The sequence below is a fragment of the Mytilus edulis genome, chromosome 11, assembly GCF_963676685.1.
Source record: "Mytilus edulis chromosome 11, xbMytEdul2.2, whole genome shotgun sequence".
NCBI lineage: Eukaryota > Metazoa > Mollusca > Bivalvia > Mytilida > Mytilidae > Mytilus > Mytilus edulis.
In genome coordinates this window covers 72218848-72239266 of record NC_092354.1, presented here as the reverse complement: position 1 = coordinate 72239266, position 20419 = coordinate 72218848, and the positions used below count along the sequence as shown (strand labels likewise).

General features: G+C 31.7%; 1 protein-coding gene across 1 annotated transcript; it reads right to left on the bottom strand.

The window, feature by feature from the left end:
* Window positions 1-1413: 1413 nt before the first annotated feature.
* Window positions 1414-18857, bottom strand: LOC139496199 (calexcitin-2-like). Its single transcript, XM_071284667.1, has 8 exons — window positions 18754-18857; window positions 18377-18488; window positions 16041-16157; window positions 10271-10323; window positions 7267-7404; window positions 5636-5771; window positions 4067-4164; window positions 1414-1688 (listed from the first exon to the last, which is right to left on the bottom strand). Exons 2-8 carry the CDS (start codon window positions 18480-18482, stop codon window positions 1569-1571), a joined length of 768 nt encoding a protein of 255 aa, XP_071140768.1. The 5' UTR covers window positions 18483-18488; window positions 18754-18857; the 3' UTR covers window positions 1414-1568.
* Window positions 18858-20419: the final 1562 nt, after the last annotated feature.

Genomic DNA, 20419 nt, shown 5'->3' with positions numbered 1-20419 from the left:
GTATACTGTCCTTAAAGATAACAAAAATTCGTAAATGTATGGCTATTACAAAATTAAGCGTTTCTGTAGCAACATTCGCACCATTACATTTGGAATTGGCAGTGCAGATACATCATGCATATGCATATGGGAATATGGGTCACGAACATTGATCGAAACTTTGTACTCACATTTATTTTGTGTTTCCTATGCAAAGGTAAGACTATATCTGACGAGTTTGACCGAATCGTGACGGTATTTAAGCTCCAGATAGCATTTGTACTCAAAAACTGTGTTTGCTTTGAACAAACTCTGTCCTGTGCCGAACTTGTTCTTATAAAAAAGTGAAGTGTCTTGTAATGCTAATACGCGTACTGAATCCGCATATGATGACTAAGAGATTGATTCATGTCCCTATTTTCTGAATACTTGAGCTATTGTGTGTCGCTTTTAAAAGTTATATAAGGATCATGATTGATTTTGATTACAACATTAGAAAATTGGCATTGCATTGTATAATTTTTCATCCTTCCCTTAAAAAATTAATGAGTTAACTTTTTTACCAGGATTATCCCACTAAAAAAATTATCATGCACCAAACTGACTTTGTTTTACACTCATTTTTTTTTTAAACCTCGCATTCGCCTCGGGTGACTATAGTATATTTTGTGTTATAACTGCTCTGTCCAGACTTTGCAAATACACAATATGTATTTATCTATAACTAGATACTAATTTTCACAAAATACACAACCTTTAAGAAGCAAAATTAAAAACACTGTTTCAGCGCTTGAATTTTGTTTTTTTCAAAGATGGAAAAAATATTGAAATAATTTGATAAACTGGTGTTTTATACTTTAGAAAATAATTCTGTAATATACTTTAGTGAAATACTATACACAATATGAAAGTTTATGGATGTGAAAAGGTCAAGGCCACTTCTTCTTTTGCTATGTCTTAAATGGAAAAGATTCAGAAGGTTCCAAATAAACGCCATTTTGTAATGGCAGCTTTTCATATAAGTAGTCAAATTTGTCGTTTTAACATCGTTTATAGCATATGCTTATGATTGAATCGTTTTTGTAGCATTCTATTGAATAAATATCAGAATATTTCTCCTTTTTGTCCTTGTGGTTGAAATGTTGATAATTTTAGGTCTGACCTTTGACTTCAATTTCACAAAATTGTGACCACTCTGGATTTTTACGACCCAACTTTTCTTATTGTACACGTTTTTGTCTTTCCATCGATATATAATTTAGGTGTGTGTTCTTCCGGACCATTAAAGTTTTAAAAAATGAACTCTGGTTGCAGTACTATTTTTCATTTATAGCCATGTGTCAGTTCATTTCTAACTATGAGTTTGACTGCCCTTCTGGTATCTTTTGCCCCTCTTTTGAGAAGAAATGGTCATACTTCAATTAAATCAATGTATTTTTAGAATATTTACAATTTAATGATGAAACAATTTTTCATACAGTCACCGCCAGTTTGAATGTACACCATGAGGTATTATTCATTAAAAGAACATGTGTGTTTGCTGTGTGTGAAGTAACAATTGTACAATGAAATCATTCTGTCTTTGAACATCAGTCATTGAAATCTAATTTTCCTGTGATAAAGTTGCCTAGTGCACTAATATCATCTGACCTATAATAGTCTATACACAACTCTTTGAAATAATCTAAATCCACTTTCTTTGTGTTGTTCTGAAAGAGAGAAAAACATGTTTAAGTAGATGAAAAAAACATTTAATCAGAACCCCAAAGGGTTTGATATATAAATGGGTACAATTCAATACTTTCCATATTTATATACAAAACAAAACAACCAGACCACGGATACAGTTATCGTCCTTTGATATTCGTTGTTTACAAATTCAGTTCCCAGTGTGGACAGTGTATAACTTTTGTTCACACTCTTTGCACATTCATTTCGTTATTTTTATACACGAAATATTATGAAAGGGGTAGACATAACATGTTAAAAAAATGTGGGTAATAAAAATATATGTAAAACGGTTTGGACCAGTTAAAAAAAGGTAAAAGTATAAGTACATTTATGTCCGTAGCTGTTGACCTGAATTATAGACCCTCTTACATAGAATTATAGACCCTCTTAGCATAAAATTATAAAACCTCTTAACATAGATTTATAGAACTTCTCAACATAGAATAATAGGACCTCTCAACATAAAATTATAGACCCTCTCAACATAGAATTATAGACCCTCTTAACAAAGAATTGTAGACCCTCTTAATATAGAATTATAGAATTATAGACCCTCTTAACAAAGAATTATAGACCCTCTTAACAAAGAATTATGGACCCTTTCAACATAGAATTATTAACCCTCTTTACACTTTTTGAATTATAGCCCTCTTAACATAGAATTAAAGACTCTCTCAACATAGAATTATAGACCCTCTTAACAAAGAAATATAGACCCTCTTAACATCGAATTATAGAATTATAGACCCTCTTAACAAAGAATTGTAGACCCTCTTAACATAGAATTAAAGACTCTCTCAACATAGAATTATAGACCCTCTTAACAAAGAAATATAGACCCTCTTAACATCGAATTATAGAATTATAGACCCTCTTAACATATAATTATAGACCCTCTTAACAAAGAATTGTAGACCCTCTTAACATAGAATTATAGAATTATAGACCTTCTTAACAAAGAATTATAGACCCTCTTAACATAGAATTATAGACCCTCTCAACATAGAATTATAGACCCTCTTAACAAAGAATTATAGACCCTCTCAACATCGATTTGAGATAGAGATATAGACGTTCATGTAATTTTTATATTAACTGTCCCTAAAGTAGTACACTACATTGTAAAAATACATAAGATAGGGCAGGCGAGATCTTTTTTTAAATTTAAAATTATTGTCTAAAGGAAATGCACTACGATATGTGTACTCGGGACAAGTGTGTGTCAGTGAAACTTACAATTCAATTAAAAAACAGAAAGCATTCAACAAATAACAGCGAAGAACCACTTAATAAATATTTCGGAAGAATTTTACCGATTTTCAAATTTTGTAAATCGATGAAGAACAAATTACAAATTGAGGTAAGGAATACGGAATCATATCAAACGTTTTAACATTTTAAAGGGAAACAATGTCGAAAGCTATTTTTTCTCAAAGCCATGATTTTCGTGTTTTGGTTTGTTTGTTTGTAGTGTTAGTTATTTTCTTTACATTCCTTCAATTTTGCATACATTTATGTCATCTCCCTTCGAAATATATTACAACTATCAATCTACTTTGCAGGGTAGTCCAGCGTTTTACATATCGACATAGGGGTCACAACGCTAATAAGTTACTTATCTAAAGCCTATTTTATAAATTTAAAATATTTATTTCATTGTATTTAAGAAGGTTTGCTGTATAAATAAATTTCAACAATTTCATAATATAGTCTTTCTAATGGAAGATGTATAAAAAATAAATTGTTGACACAGATATATGTCTCCCTGTCGCATAATATTCAGAAAAAGACTTTCATCGCAGGCGAGACAAAAACTGAAACAAAGTCTTGATTCCGATCTGTTTTATTTTTGATATTAAAGGCAGAAAACTTTAAGGACGTATCTGTCTTAATTTTTCATTTGAAAATAATTTAAACAAAAACAAGACTGTGTTAAAAATTTTGTAATTTAAGAAAAACTTGAAATTATCAACAAGTTGTAGCAATTGTATTTGCAATGACGTCTTGTGACAGTGTAGTTTTTGTAGTTTGACTTGCTGTGACATTTTCGTATATCAGCTATTTTTATCATACTTCCGGCAGATTTATAGGTTTGATACATATGTAAATAGGAAAAGTTAAAATTGGAGAACTGAATATAAAATTATAATCGCCTTGCTATTCGCGTGGTTCCGTGCCGCGGACTGTTACCTCATGAAAAAGCACCTTAAAAATCCTGTTCAGCTTGTTGGACTTATACAAAGCATGGTTCATACTTATATCGCATATACATCTTTTCGTTCTGAATATTCAAATAATTTGGAGGTTACACAGCTAGCCACCATACAGACACATATCGTCTTTAAAAAATACTTACACATGAGAACATCAGAAACGCACACCTTGCATCTTTTGGAGGAACACCGAAATCTGATAAGACATATTCAAATTCCTCGGCATCTACTTTGCCATCCCCTATAAGTAGTAACAATTACATTGAATTTGCAAACATTAAGGATAGAAAATAAAATGACTTTTCGATATAGTTATCAATAGTTTGTTGCCCTTTAATGCCATTTTCAGTACTCTTACCAGTTTAATTTGGTCGTGGACACCCGAGGACCTGGAAAGAATCACCGACTTTCGGAAGGAAAACTGGCAAAAGCCTAACTCACCTCGTCAAAACCTCAGTGTTGATAAACTAATGATATTAATCCTATATGAACTACGTGTACTAAACTTTTTGATACAAGGATGTTTAAATATAGTCGTACGTCATTACGTCTTTGTATGTTCACGAGTGAAATCGTCACTTCAGATAAAAACGCTTTACAGGAATAAACACAACATTGACTTGCCGATACGATATGTCTATGTTTCAACTCGGTTGCGACAAGTGTTTTAGATCTTAGATCTTTAAATACAAGAATAGTCGTCTGGACCGAATGTGTCCTATTCCTGTGTCAATGTTTACGGAGTGTGAGTTTGCATGTCAAGTGGTGCATGGATACAAAAAAAGCAACGCATGTAAACGCAGGTATACCAGGAAATTATCGTACGTTTCAAAACATGTCAGAAACGCATGTTAAAACTATAAAGGGCTTCGAAATGAAAAAAAAGGTGAAATATTTCAAATGAGAAAAACAAACTGTCTGAATGTTGCTAACATAATAAACGAACAACATATGTGACATACATTGTACAACTACGTCTGACTATCACTGAATCACAGCCTTCTCACTTTGAACATGCATATACAGAATGTGCTGATCGACGTTAAACATTGTGAAAGCGTTCAAACCTTTTGTGAATGCTGTGCTTTAGTTTTTATGTTTGCTTTTAGTGCTTGTTCTTATGCATGCATATAATATAGTATTTAAATAGTGCAGCCTAAATGTGCATGAAATGTATGTTCTATGTCTTTTATGTTTTAATATTTGTATTGTGTATGTTTGTTATGTAAATGTATGTATTTGTCGGTTATAAAAGCTCAGAGAGCTTATGTTTATTTGTTATGTAACATGCCGACTATAAATAAAGCTTTGAATTGAATTGAATTGAATTGAATTGAACCTCTCCTAACTAAGTATGCCAAGGTTTGATTCGTATAAGTTCGTAAAATAATGGTGAACAAATTGTCCCTTAAAAGAAAAGATGGGTACGGACAAAACTGACTACATGTGGACACTCATAATTATAACTTACAATGATTGTATGACGTGAAAAAAAAACGTGGTACTCTCCCTAGCTATATATAGACGAGGCATTGGATTAAAGGTTCCGGTCCGACCAGACGGGATTTCGTACATATATCCCGCATAACGAAACGCACGACCCCATTAGAACTGGCTTTAATGCAATTAGAAGGCGTTCTTTTTTTGGTAGTTTTTGAAAGTTATATTCGATGATAATTTTTGACTAATCAAAGTTTGTAAAATTAACCAACCTGTTCTATCATACAAATTAAATTTATATTCTATATACTGCTCTAACCATTCTGGTAGCTTCCGTTCAGGTGGTTCTTCATTATCTTTCTTTGATTGTTTGATACACTGCTCATTAAAATTCTGCCACATTTGTAACTGTAATGAATAAACTATACTTGCTGAACTAATATACATATAAAAAAAAGAATATGTCACAGTGGTATGATTGCCAATCTTACAACTCTCCACAAGAGACCAAATGACACAGAAATAAACAACTACAGGTAATCGTACGGCCTTCAACAATAAGCAAAGCTTATACCACAAAGTCATACTGCATAATTCTTTATCGGCGAGATGAAGCTTTTAACGTTTTTTTCCACTTTCCGTTGAAGACCTATTGATGACCTTGTGTTATGTTCTGCTCTTTGGTCGTCGCTTTCCCCATTTTAATTCTCTGATCTAGATCAGTAAAAGGCGTAGTTTACTAGAGATTGAGGACAAGATGTTATTGGTATTCAATGGCTGCTTTATATTAAACAGATTGCAGATATACAGAACAGAAATGATATCGTGTTTCAGTTCGTATTAACTCAAACACGCACACACCATAACCGTTCTTAGCATGTTTTAAACAGATTTTGTAAATCTGTTGTCAAGGCAAATTAAATTTGTTCATTTTATTTAACATTCCTTGGATTCAAAAATTAATATAAACAAATTAAGCAATCTATATAAATATATAGCTACATGACATTACATACTGAATTGATCGTGCTGGTTGTTTTTGAAAACAGAAACTATAATCGTTGATCTTTTTGAAACCTTTGGTACCAAACATGTTTATATTCTATTAGAAAAACGAAACGGAGGTGATCAATAATGGCCACATGCAATGTATTCGCGTCAGAGTTGCTTGACAGGACAGCCATAACAATAATTGTACAACCTTTTAAGTTAGAAATCAAAGCGTTACAAATAATACTCATACAAGAAAATAGTTCGTCATGAATATTTATTTCAGAATGGAGAAAATTATAGCAAAAACATTTATATAAAAGATCACACTGAATAGATCGGTTTTGAACGTCCAGTAGCAAATATTACATGAATATCAGAATAGAACAGTAACATGAATAGATATCCTACTTCATACTAGACTTAATCCTCAGTTGGAGTTTAATATAGCATGCAAGATAATAAGGTATCAGCAGTCCACCGGAAGACTATCTCCTAACTACTACAAATGTATATATTTTCTAAATCCGAGCAAATCAGTCTCTCCTCTTTAATCAGTTAGAATAAATGCTTGCAGGAGACACAGCACATTATAATTTGTTTTTACTCTGTACTTAATAATACCATTATTTTGTATTTTGTAAGCCCCATCCAGACCCTCATTTAACGCAAATTATTATACTTCACGTTAAAATGCCATATTTTGATTGGCTACTACGAGAGTGTTAATTTACTCTATCACATGGCTGAGCGGGTGACAATTTTTATTAATGTCACCCTCTCGTCTATAATCGTTGGTACCTCTCGAAAAAGTATTGTCAACTTTGGCTTCGCAGCGGTTGACAATGTTTTCTCCGGGCAACAATCTGCTCTTTGACCCTTTCAGCTATGTGTTATTTATATAATGTCTCACCCATTCGTCTATACTGATTTTCCCATCATTATTTTCATCGCCTTCATCCTGTAGCCTCCGCCATATTGTTATAAAAAGCTCGTTTGTTTGTTGAAATTTATCAGTACCGACTTTCCATCCACTTAAATCACATATTTTCTGAAACATAAATATTTAACAAAACATCAATTATCATCATCATAAAAAAAAACCAGAAAAACGCGCCTGGCGTTTAATATTTAATCTTGGTATCTATGCTGAATTTATTTGCTACAGACCAAAATTTAATTTTTAGTCTTGTTTCTTTTATAATTTTGGTTAATTTACTTGTATGTGTTTTGGGGTTTAATACGACGTCGATTTTCACTGAACTAGTACACATTTTTAACTAGCTCTGGCTGTGGGATTTTCTCGCTGCATTGAAGACCCATTAGTCACCTTCGGCTGTTATCTGCTCTTTTGTCGGGTTGTTGTTTCTTTGACACATCCCCAATTTCCATTCTCAATTTTATTAATACACCCGAAATATCCCAAATGTGCCGTGTGTCGTAATGTCTAAAAACACAAACCAAAAAAAGATTTATCAGAAATATGAACCGGACACTCATATAAACAAGTTGCAGTGTTTACTTTCTATTTCTGGAAATGTTTCATTAAACAATGTTGACAGAACCACTTAATTTGTCTGTGTATTATATTGTAATATAGGATGAAACGTCATGTTACGAAAAATTAATTATTCAAGGAGTAGAATTTCCTACAAGATTTCTTCAGACGTAATTACGGTGTAGAAAGTCAATATAAAAAATGTTTGAGTCAACACACAACTACAAGACAATTGTTAAATCATTATACAAGTGGAAATTCTCATTCCCTGAATTGATGACTTACACAGTGAAATAACCCATTAGTTTTAGTCTGCCAATGTGAATATTAAGAAATTATACTGATATAACTAGATATAATACTCGTTCTGCACTAACGAAGGAGAGGCGAAAAATACCAAACTCATAAATCGAAAATACACTGACAACGCTATGACTTTAAAAAGAAAAGGCAATCAGACTAACACAAAAACAGACAAACAGATAGACAGACAAACAAACACACAGACAAACAGCAGTACATAAAACACAACATAGAAAAATAGATAGACCCAACCATAAATGGGAGTGTTTCGATCTCAGGTGATCCGGAAGGGAATGTTTATCCTGTTCTATATGTGGCCACCGCCGTGTTGCTCGTGTTAGTACAGATCTGCACAAACCCGCTAATAAGTCTACCACGGTAGGTCACATTCAGGGTAAAAGGGACGAGATTTTAGTAACGACAGTGGAACATACAATTGTATCATAAGTGGATTAGTGTTTCTCCACTGTGCCCTTTTGATATTTCTCTCATTTAGACAGAAGGTTGATACAGATTCAAAGTAAAGGTGTACGTGACTGCCACAGTCTATGTTTTAATCAGACCAAATGCATTTTTCCTGCTTTACCTTTTCATGATGAAAACCGATCTTTGCCGGGTTGTGTCTGTTTAATATTCTTTAAACCTGTCCAGATTTGACAATATTTAGACAAATTGTATGGTACAGGCGCATTTGTTTTGTGCATTTATCAATGCAAAACCCATTTTATTCGATATCTGACTCGTTAAAAAAATAAAAAAGGGTTTCCCTCCGAATATATTTGCATATATTTATAACAGTTAACTAACGCCCTTCTGAAGGTATTTGAATAATTGACTGGGACTTTCAAAATGTATTTGAATGAATAACTGGTACATGTACGCTTCTGAATGTATTTGAATGCTCTCATGATTATCCTGTTTGTACAATAAACTGATTGATTAATTTATATGTTTATTAACAATCAGCGACAAATATTTGATGTATACTTAGACTGGAGAGAAAAATTTACATTTTCATATTAATTTAGCACTCCATAATTGGTGGACATTGGTATATATATAGGATATAAATATAAACTGACATTGGAAGACGATACCAATATACACTATAAGCAGTTGTATTTCCAAAAGCAAATTATGACTCTGGAATTTACAGACGAGAAAATAGGCAACAAATAAATAAAAGAGGGTGCTGAAATATAAAGAAAAGAGAAAATTGATAATACAAATTTAGACGAAAAAAGTGGTAAAACTAATGGAAGACAATGAAATGAAAAAAAAATGATGGACACCCCATTCCAACCCTCATGGATATATAAAGTATATAGAGTGAATTTCATAATGATCAGAAATGTGGATAAATTAACCGAAATACATACATACATTAAACACATAAGATTCCGTTTTTGTGGCTTTATTAAATGCAGAGCGTTTTCATTACAATAAAAAGGTGCAAAGTTTGGCTTAAAAAAGAATTAAAATGTATAATTAAAAGTTTTTGTAACAATTCAGATCTAGATAATTGACATTCCCTAGACATTATGTTATATAAATTTCTTATTTTTAACTAGACGTTTTTCACTTCAGAGTCTTCTACATTAACCTTTGTCGTTTAGAACTTGACATGTCTTATTTCTATGTTAAACTCAGAAATGTCAACTTAAATCTGTAAAATGTCAAGCTACTAATAATAAGAACCAAAGTCAAAATGACATATTTTAAAAATAGAATGTCCAAACCAGTCTTTTTCCATTAACCAGACTAATGAATGGACTGTTAAAGTCTCAAGGTTGGAGAAATATCAGACGAGGTGCCCCCCTTTTTTTCAAAAGAAGAAATTGTAATAAGGTACATATGATCCTCTTTTTATTCTCAGGAGCGCTCCTCTCCCATTAGCCCTTCGAATCATAAATCCACACCTGCTTATTGTTCGCTAGCTTGATGATTCCAACAGTAGTTTTTATTGCACACCTTTGAAGATATTTGAAAATTGGTCGCTAACTTGGATCAGTTTATATACACATGGAATGTCTACTCGATTGTTGTGTCCAGCCAATAACAGTTTTAAAAGGTGCTATATAAAGATTACTTGTCTAGTATAATAACATGTACTTACCGTTCTAGCCAAGTCAAAATCTTTCCATTCTAATATACCATCTTTATTCAAATCTAAAATTGTAAAAATAATACTAATTAAGTTAATAAACGTGCTTATATATTTTTTTTCATTTGTATATCTTTAAAAACATCTGCTTTTATGACCAAATCTATACATTTATCTTTGTGCCTTTTAATATAGAACATCCAGTTGTCGTCACTCTTCCCTGTTTGTCAGTACGTTACAGTCCGTTTTGCCAATTCCCGTTATTGACCCTGTCATTAGAAATCCCTCTTTCAGTTGTCTCCCTTATGAGGGACAGAACGTTCGATAAGGTTCTAAAATGGCCCCCTTTTTTAGCGTAAATTTCAAATTCGGATTTATTTACCAATATCACGATGAATTGTAGCTAATACATTGACTAGATAGGATATAAGCCATTTTATTGAAAATTTCACGTTTCTGCGTTTCATTATGACGTCACAAGTTGTACTCATATTGATTTTTCACAAAAAAATCAATGAAAATGGGTAAATTTCCGTAGATTATTGGACAGGAAACATAGAGCGCATACGTCGACAACAAAGATCTTTTAAAATAATGTTTGTTAAGACATTTTACATGTCTTATTTGAATATTAAGCTTGTCGACGCCTGCGCTCTATGTTTCCTGGTCCTTTATTTGGTTGAAATCCAGCTGATTTTGTCAAATTTCACAAAAATCCCTTATCTTGACCTTTTTGGGATGTAAAAATCAACGTGTTAGAATTAAACTTTGACAAAAACAGTTCTGTTTAACTTTCTCACATGTCTTTAAAGCATTTATTGTCTTGTAACTATGAACTTTATAATTGGGGCCAAATATGGCCCTTACCGAACTTACTCCTTTACCTGTGCGAAATGTGAGTAATCTTTAAGGTTTTCAAATCTTTTTATAACATTATTTGTTGTTAATCTAAAACTTTTGAAATCAGAAATTATTTTTTATGAAAAATTAGTTGAACAGCCGATTCATCACTTTCAATTCATCATACTTTGTATTGGCAAAAGCCAATGTTGTTCTATATGGAACCAGTTTACGATTGACAAAGGGAAGTAATTTGTTTAAAAAGTGTGTAATAACAGAATCAGATCAGTAATTGGCAAATGGACTATTGTTAACATTTATATTTAGGCATTTTTTTTTATCTTTCGACAGTGATTTTAAAACTGTTTTAAAGTCATCCTGGAAACAATGTAATCAAAATTTAATACAATGGGTCAAAATAAATTTGGCGGGAAATAACACGTGACAAAAATATTCAACGTCAAGTTTGCTATCAGAGCATGTCATCTATGTAAATAAACTGGTTCTCGGCTGACTAGTCTATGTGGCAAAGTACCGTCAAATCAAAGGCACTTGTCTCATAATTGTTTTGTTCCTTATACACACAAGCATTAGCATTTCAAAAAGGGCTAGTCGACTCTTAGCTGATGAAAATGAAAAGTGCTCTCGCTTTGTAGATTAATTCATTTACTAGAATAGCCATGTGCATCAATCAACAAATTTTACCACACACATGTGGTCACACGTTATGAAGTAGTATCGTTTAACATTGTTGTTTACGAAACTCCAGAAGATTCGACTATCTATAGATAAAAGTAACCTGTGTACCAATATCTAAAAAGAAGAGAGGACAAATCCGATACTCTACGGGATTGAAGGACATTTACTAGGTTTGGATTGTACTAACCAATCAATAAACTTTGATTATTCACGTCTCGTAATATCATCCAATCAGGTAGCAAGAAAAATTCACGCACTGACTGTCCATCGTTCAATTCTTAATATCGACTCCTAGTCTTAATAATTAATATAACACGTGCATGTGCGTCAAATCTCGTAAAACACACTATGCAGTTCAGGGCAATGTTGCCTTACAACATTGGGCCGTACCGATTGTTTGAGTGAAGCGTACAAAAGTAGATTGAGCAAGTTTACTATTAAGGCGCCCATAGTTGAAGAACTTTACCAGGGCCGGACATAGGTTGGTTCTCTCCTGTGTAATTTCACTATGCAATGGTACTTAATTAACTGAAAGATTTAATGTTATTCTGTTGAAGTACATGTACACATATGTCATGTATGTTCTTTTTTATAGTCGTAGTACAGTTTGGCCTCAGTAATGAATCAAGACAACAAGTCAGAACTGTCAAACTATTTATTGTGTTTGTACGATAGCAAAGTTGCTTTTGGTATTTTTCTAAATGTGTCTGCTATAATATCTGTCTATAAAAATAATAAAGCTGTTATATTTGATCGACTATACATTACTACAGTATCGTGCATTTTTCATTTCATAAATAAATCTCAATAAACGTGAATAGCTGCATTAACTGCTGAATTTTGAATACAGAATTATTGGAAATCAGACTGAGGTACACAAGCTTGGTTAATGCTTGCATCACAACTAGTTGGTATCAATCATTCTATAGCAAACAGTATTTATATAACTAAAGAGAAATGTCTTTTAAAGTTCAATTTGATTCAAATTTGATATATCTGTAGCCAAAGCTGTTGCAGATTACTATTTAATCGGATAGATGCATATAACTATATATTTTTCTCTAAAACCCCACCAATGTACAAGCATGCCTGAATAAATGAGAATCGTTATTGTCAGTTTAACATTTAGAAATTAAAAACATCCATTTAGTTTTGACATCTCTCTTTGCGCTATTACTTTGATGAAATTGAGTTATAATAAATAACGAATTCTGACATCCAATCATTGCATAAACTACGAACGGCATTGTATTCACACAGTAACATGAAACTTTTGATTTTTGTAAGACCTTTACATGACCAACAAATAAATAAGATACAATGTATGTGGTATGCATGCCAATATAATTTCAAAACGCGTCACAAATGTATTTTTTCAAGGAAAGTTATATCGATTGAATGAATATTTGTTGCGTAAGGGTCTAATAATATAGAGGGTCATATTTGTATACTGTAAACAAACAATCTATGTCTATCTGGAGAAATGGTTTTTTATATAATAACTCTTTTATTTTTTTGTAATCAATTTAACTTATTAGATTCGGTTCTTTTAAGGTTTTGACAAAATGTCTCGACACCTGTTGGGTGTTGTCCTCTGGGTGTCTTTCTGGTTTGTTCTGTCGTTAGATTGCTTTCTTTGTGACATATAGCCCGCATCTACTATAAGTCATATGATAAATAATGTAACCAAATTGATTGCTAACGTTGGATAAACTATAAAATGTCAAGGGCATCACCAAGTTTGCAGCGCAATAGAGTCAGTGAGTGACTAACAAATGTATTTTGTATAAAGGCATAAATAACGTTCTTGCAAGATATGCTTTATATGGTATAATATATAGAGAATGACATCATGTATTTCACCGTTTCAGATCTAATGTAATATACGTAATATTTGTTAAAGTGTTCACCAACACATTGTGATTGGTTGAAAACATTATAAACAATGGACATTCAACCAATGGCTAGACGTTATTTTCATTTTGGTGTTCGAACAATGAAATAACCAATTATAGTCATTTAGATTCTGACTCTGTTAATCATACAAGCATGGTATTACTAATGCAAAATAGATTGACTGACGATGTTTAACCCGACTTTCATCCCCTTGTCTTCATCATGGCGCCCACTTTATATTTGAATTGGCTTCCCGAGTACAAAAGAAATAAAAGGGGAAAAAATGGACCGCTGACCCTCGACTGGTAAACTGGTAATCCTTGACAAATAAGATCGAAGTCGAACGCACCTGTTACCAGTTCGCAACCTCAGCTTTGAAAGGCTAGACTAATTGATCATCGTTAATGACATACTAATACAGCTTGACCACAGTTGCTCCAAGTGCAAACACAAAAAGAAAATCTTGGTTCAATCTAGTATGCAGATTGCCCTTCTCTAACAATTCCAGCGCAGAATTAAATCGCGATTAGTATCAATAAATAGGGTTTTTGGAATTTCATATTATCATTGCATGATTCACAAACACAATCATTGTATCATTATGAATAACTATTATTGGTGTAATTAAGTTATTGACATATACAAATATGTGAAGGTTTAAATGATAAAAAGTTCAATTACAATTGGTAGATTTCAGTTAGTGACTAGAAATACACAACTATGTGAGGGTTTAAATGATAAAAAGTTCAATTACGATCGTAATGACATTCGATAGCTATACATCTGTTACGGATTGTATGAATCATAATATACAATTGTATTGTCATTGTATGTAAATGTTAACTTATATTTTATAAAATTATTTGGCTTTGTATTGCTTTTTTTAAATTAGTGTCTATTCTGGTTCTCCTGTGTTCATTGCATTACATGTATATTATGTACCTACAAATGTATATAAAATTAAATGATGAGTTAAAAATTAAGAATTATATATTTTCTTAAAAAAACACACGTCTAATCATTTTTATTTTCAAAATGAAATGAGAATACAATAATGTATTTACCCAATCCCACTCCACTTCGACCACATGCACCCACCAAAAACAAACAAGTTGTTGATGTCTTATAAGTTTCTATAGATTAATAGTCTGTTAAAATTGCAATGTTTTATTTTTTATTTCCGACTGGATTTGTTTTTCTACATGCATGTTTATTTATTTGGTTGATGGATATATATTGGAAGTTACTCTCATCTTTATTTGAAATGTTACGTGACAGATTTTGAATAGCTGCATTCTGTAACAGCATTTTACGGGTGTCTTCTTGACAGCACCGCTGTACGTGCACTATCTGTCCTTTCAATAGCTATAGTGCTACGGTAGTAGAATGATATAAATGATAAACTCCCAATGCAAAAATTATGAAATTGTTCTTAAGCTTATATTGTTGTTCCTCAATTTATTTACTAGTCGGTTGGCTGTTTTGTTCAAATTCATTTGGTATGTATGCTAAGAAACATTTAATTTTTAATTTTGGGGGTTTTCAAGCTTTTAATTTCAGGCATGAATGACGAAAGTTATTTAAGTACATAAGTAACACGTATTATGTATACATATGCATACCATTGGTTGAATCGTCCAGTGAACAATGATATACTTGCCACTGGACGTTAGCAAACAACAATCAATTAAGATATTGCGTTGTTTTTCTTTTTGTAATCATAACTACAGTCTATTCAGAATAATAGTACACTGAAATAGCTTGACGACGATGTGATGTATTGCTCATTCTCACAGTTGCCATTAGTGCTACGGTAGTAGAACGATTTAAATAAATAATTTCCATTGCATAAATTATTAAATTGTACTAAAGTTAAGTTGGCATATCCTCTATTTCTTTCAACTGGACGGTTGTTTGCTTTGTTCAGACTCATTTTGGTATCATTTATTATGTTAGCTCTCAAACATTTTATATATTCGGCTTTTCAAAAAGGTTTTTGATTTCAGGCATGCACGAGGAAAGGTATTTGATAAACACGTGGTGTTTAAACATTATTCATATAATACGTTGAATCGTCATTTAAAGATACTTGCCACTGGACGTTAGCAAACAACAATCAGTTAAGATATTGCGTTGTACATTTTATTTTTCTCATAACTACAGAGGCTATTTAGAATACATGTAATAGTAAACTGGAACAGCTTAAAGATGATGTGATGTTTTGCACGACGTTCTATCAGGCATGCAGATCACCTTGCTTGCGCATGCACATACAAATAAGTGCACTTTTAGTAGGCAATAATGCATTAAATAGTGCGTTATCGTTAGAATCGTAAATAAGACATACCAAAGAAGACGTGGAATTCATGCTTCAATTTCTTCTTCTGGAAGTCTGATAGTTCAGGATTAAATATTCCTAGTATTATACCCATGGTCTTTCCTTTGCTGACAAATCCGGATTTTACTGTAAAAAAGAAAACTTGGTCCTTATTGTTTTCTCCAGATATCAATCAAGTCACGGGAATTATCGGTAATGTGATTTAGTGCAACGAGAGTTCACTGCATACAGTTAGGATTAGAGCAATTTCTGTTATAGCCGAATTTCAAGGTCACAACAAGTTGGTGCTGAATTCTCCAAACATGCACATGCAGTTTGCATAATATTAGTCCAATGCTAAAATTGTTGATAATAATTCAAAGAATATAATGCATATTAAGATGACACTTGTATCAAAATTGACATCAATTCCCCGTTTATTTTATTGAATATTGATAAAATCCCATGTAAGGGGGTAACATCTGGAAGGTCACGTGATCTAGTTTATTGTTGTAATATTGATTCATCTACATTGTATATATAAAAAATCCTTTTTGCATAAAATGTGTATATGACATAAAGGGATAAAAGAAATCGTATAATTATTCACAGTAAATTTGACTACCGATAAAAATGGATAACACTTATGTTTTTGCACGAACACTGCAACGCTTTACTTTTCATTTTCTATTTTGGAGGGAAATAAACCAAAAATGCAGTTTTGATATTTAGGTAGATACGATACAATGAAGTTAGATCATTTAATCAATCAAAACAATTAAAAAAGAACAGATAACATAACATTGTGCATAGTAATAAAGCATGCAATGATTTAATGCATATGAGATATTGCAGTAGTAACATGCAGATCATTTATTCAATAAAAATGTAACAAAGCAACATATATATATAATAATGCATTTAGTAAAAAAGGCAATAATTGAATGGGTGGAAGATACGTGCGTAGTCAAAATTAAACGTTAGATACGATTTAATCCTTTTAGACCCGACTACAGAAAATGTGTTAAATGTTCGTAAGTTACAGCTTTAGTGGTATATTTGTACGCTGTGTCAACACCAATTACTGCAAAACTTGTTTGAAACGTTTATTTCTGATATTTAATTTAAGGGTCTCTATCGTACAGTAGGAAAATTTTACATGCACATTCAGGAAATTATATATCTGACAGACAAATAGATCATTACGGAATAAAATGATGATACTGTATGATTGCAAATAAAAAAAAATCTGCCACATTCGAAACGAAATGGATGTAAGTAAATATAGTTTATCGTACGACCTTAATAAGCAATTGAACTTTTCCTCAATGGTCTGCTCTGACTGCTTACACACCGCTTGATCGGATCAAGCAATGCATCAACATGGTAAAATCTGTGTAAAATGTTTGCAAATAGTAGATCTGCACTCAAACCCGACATTGTTTGAGTCCCTGGGACATACTACATTGTACATGCATTATATCATTCATACTTTCTGGATACAGAAGTGTCTGAACCATCGTTATAATACGAAAAACAATATTTAAAATATTTAAAGTACATAAACTTATAGTTGGGCGTCTTTCAGCCCGGTCGACAAATCAGTATACCCATATAAATTGTTACTCTGTTCTCGTACTGAATAATCATCAAATATTTTTCGCTGGACGTTAAACAGACAATTGTTTATTATAATTATATATTAATGATTACTGTGTTCACGTTCTGAAAAGTTCTTAAATGTGTGTTACTGTGATTATCATCCAACTCTAAGGCACATATATACCTAAATTAGGATATGTTTAATATCCTATCGCCATACAGAAACGGGAGTTATTAATTTCAGTATTCTTTAGTTTTCATGATATTTTTCACAATTCAAATACCCCTCCCCAAGTTTACTCTATTCGTAATGTCATAACATCCTATTATTCTTTATTCTTTACTTGTGTGTGTATATTATCTGCATTCGTTTATTCTTATTTTGTTGGTCTTTTTTTCTTTAGTATTGGTCCATATTTTATATTCTGTAAACCTAGAACCATGGATACTTTTATGAATGGAATGGTTGATGATTGACGAAATTTAAATACCATATTATTTAAAATTTTTAGAGAAACAGGAAAATAAGGAAGAAAACTTGATAATAAATATTACTTAAACATTCCTCGTTTTCAGAAAGTATACAAATAACGCTTAATATATACATTTTTATGGTTATAACAATAATCGTTACAAAACGTACGTTCATAGTTAAGTTATGTATTATATAATACATACAAATGAGCATTTGCATAAATGATTTTAAGCTGTCAGATTATAATGATTTCTTCATTGCATCATTAGTTTATATATATAGTACTTACTTGAAGCAAATAATCCTTTAACTGCTTGCATTTTTGTCCGCTTTGGATTTTGGCTCGAGTTTCTAGCACTCTGCGTGGATGATATTTTCAGGAACTCGAAACACATGGTTATCTTGTGATTATATCAAAATCCAAAAAAAATCAAATGAATTCATTGTATAAAAGTTTAACAAATTTACCTATTGTACAAACGGCCCGAGGTTATTAAACAAAAAGAGATCAAAATCGATACTAATGTCCTCGGTAATATTATTTATCACTTTCCCACATAACAATGTATTGATAATTTGTAATCCTGTTATACATCTATTTAATTAAGGACATTCAAAAGCAAGCATTCAAATAGAAAGTCATTAATTATTGATCATAATTAATACCAAAAACCAGTCGTCTACTTCCCGTCGACTTCCTGTCAATCAGAGAATGTCGTAATTATAGATATGCAGTACAAGGACACATGTTTTGCAACACAATATTATAAAAAGACAATCTGTCTCTCGGCGCAGAGCACTGATCAATCCAATACGGTACCCAAATAAATTTTACAATCTGTGTAATTCACAATTGTTTCATCCAGATGTTTTTAATGAAGTACTGTTTAATCACTATTCATGAATATATTCCATTTTAATGCATACATGTACACACTAGATTTAACATAAAAAAACAGTTATAACTTTCGTACAATATTCTTGTTTAGGTTAGACATTATACATTTTCAACAGTTAAAGTGTGTTTTATATCCTAATTTCACATAAAATATAGTGATTTAAATGTACGTTATCCAGATCAATCTAAACTTCATATGTTATTTTGTTTTTCAAATATGTTCACCTGTTTATTTAAGGTTTTTAATGTATTATATATACACGTTAAAATCGTTCTTTTAAACATTAACTTAACGCTTCATTTCACTTGCTTCAAGCGATTTCAACAAAAAAATCAAATTACGGGTGGACACAGATACATGAAGTATCGACATCTTTCGTTAGAGAACTACCAGTTAACTTCGAAAGGGGGAGAGGGTTATGATTATTTCATAAAACAAAACGTGTTGGTTCTCAATTCGAAGAACAACATATGCATTCACCTTAAAGTGATAAATTTTGAAGAAAAAAATGATTGATATTTTTGAAAAACGTAAAAGTAATGCATTCTGATTCAGACAAAATTCACCCATTTCCCCTTTTTTTAGGTTAAATTGTTTCTCCCTTATTAAAATCAAGAAAAAACAAAAAAAAAAACTTTTTACTATGATACTGTTATTATCGATTTGTTTTAATAATCTTTTACGTTTTGATGTTTATTATACGACATTTGTTTAATTTGTAAATATTAAACAATTCATCCTTTCTATTAATAATGATACCACATAAGAGAGAGTAATATAGGTACCTTGAAACGTGCACGTTTATACATGGATATTTAGCAAAATATAATATTTGAAATCATAATCGGATTTTATTGTAATTTGATCTAATAAAACGCTAATTTACCCCCACTATCGAATGTCTAATAACGTAATTTATATGTTTTTACCCTATTGGTAATATTTTATTTACTCAAATACTAATAGGAATAGACAAAAGTCAATCAGACTGAAACAGTCTCCTCAATTTAGCATCAGTAGCCATACACTTTGTAAAATAATTCATAAAGTGATCATCATTTCTACAAAAAGTAATTCACATAAATTAGACATTTGCGAACAATCAATTTGTTAAAAGACATAGACATTTTTGTTTTTGTATTATAAGAAGGAAGAGACATACAAAACACTCACGATGCGTGATTCTGCTGAATTGACTATCGCAACAATAAGACATTTTACCAACTCTGAAACACAAAAAAAAAAAACTATAGGCCAAATTTACGACCTTCAATAATGAACAAAACCCATACCACATTACATGCTAACTCGCTTAATTATATACTGCGGTTGTTCATGTCTTATGTTAAATTATCTATTTGAATAAAATACATATTATGTAATATTACTTTAACTGTTCATCTATACATATGTACATCAACCCTGCCGCATCT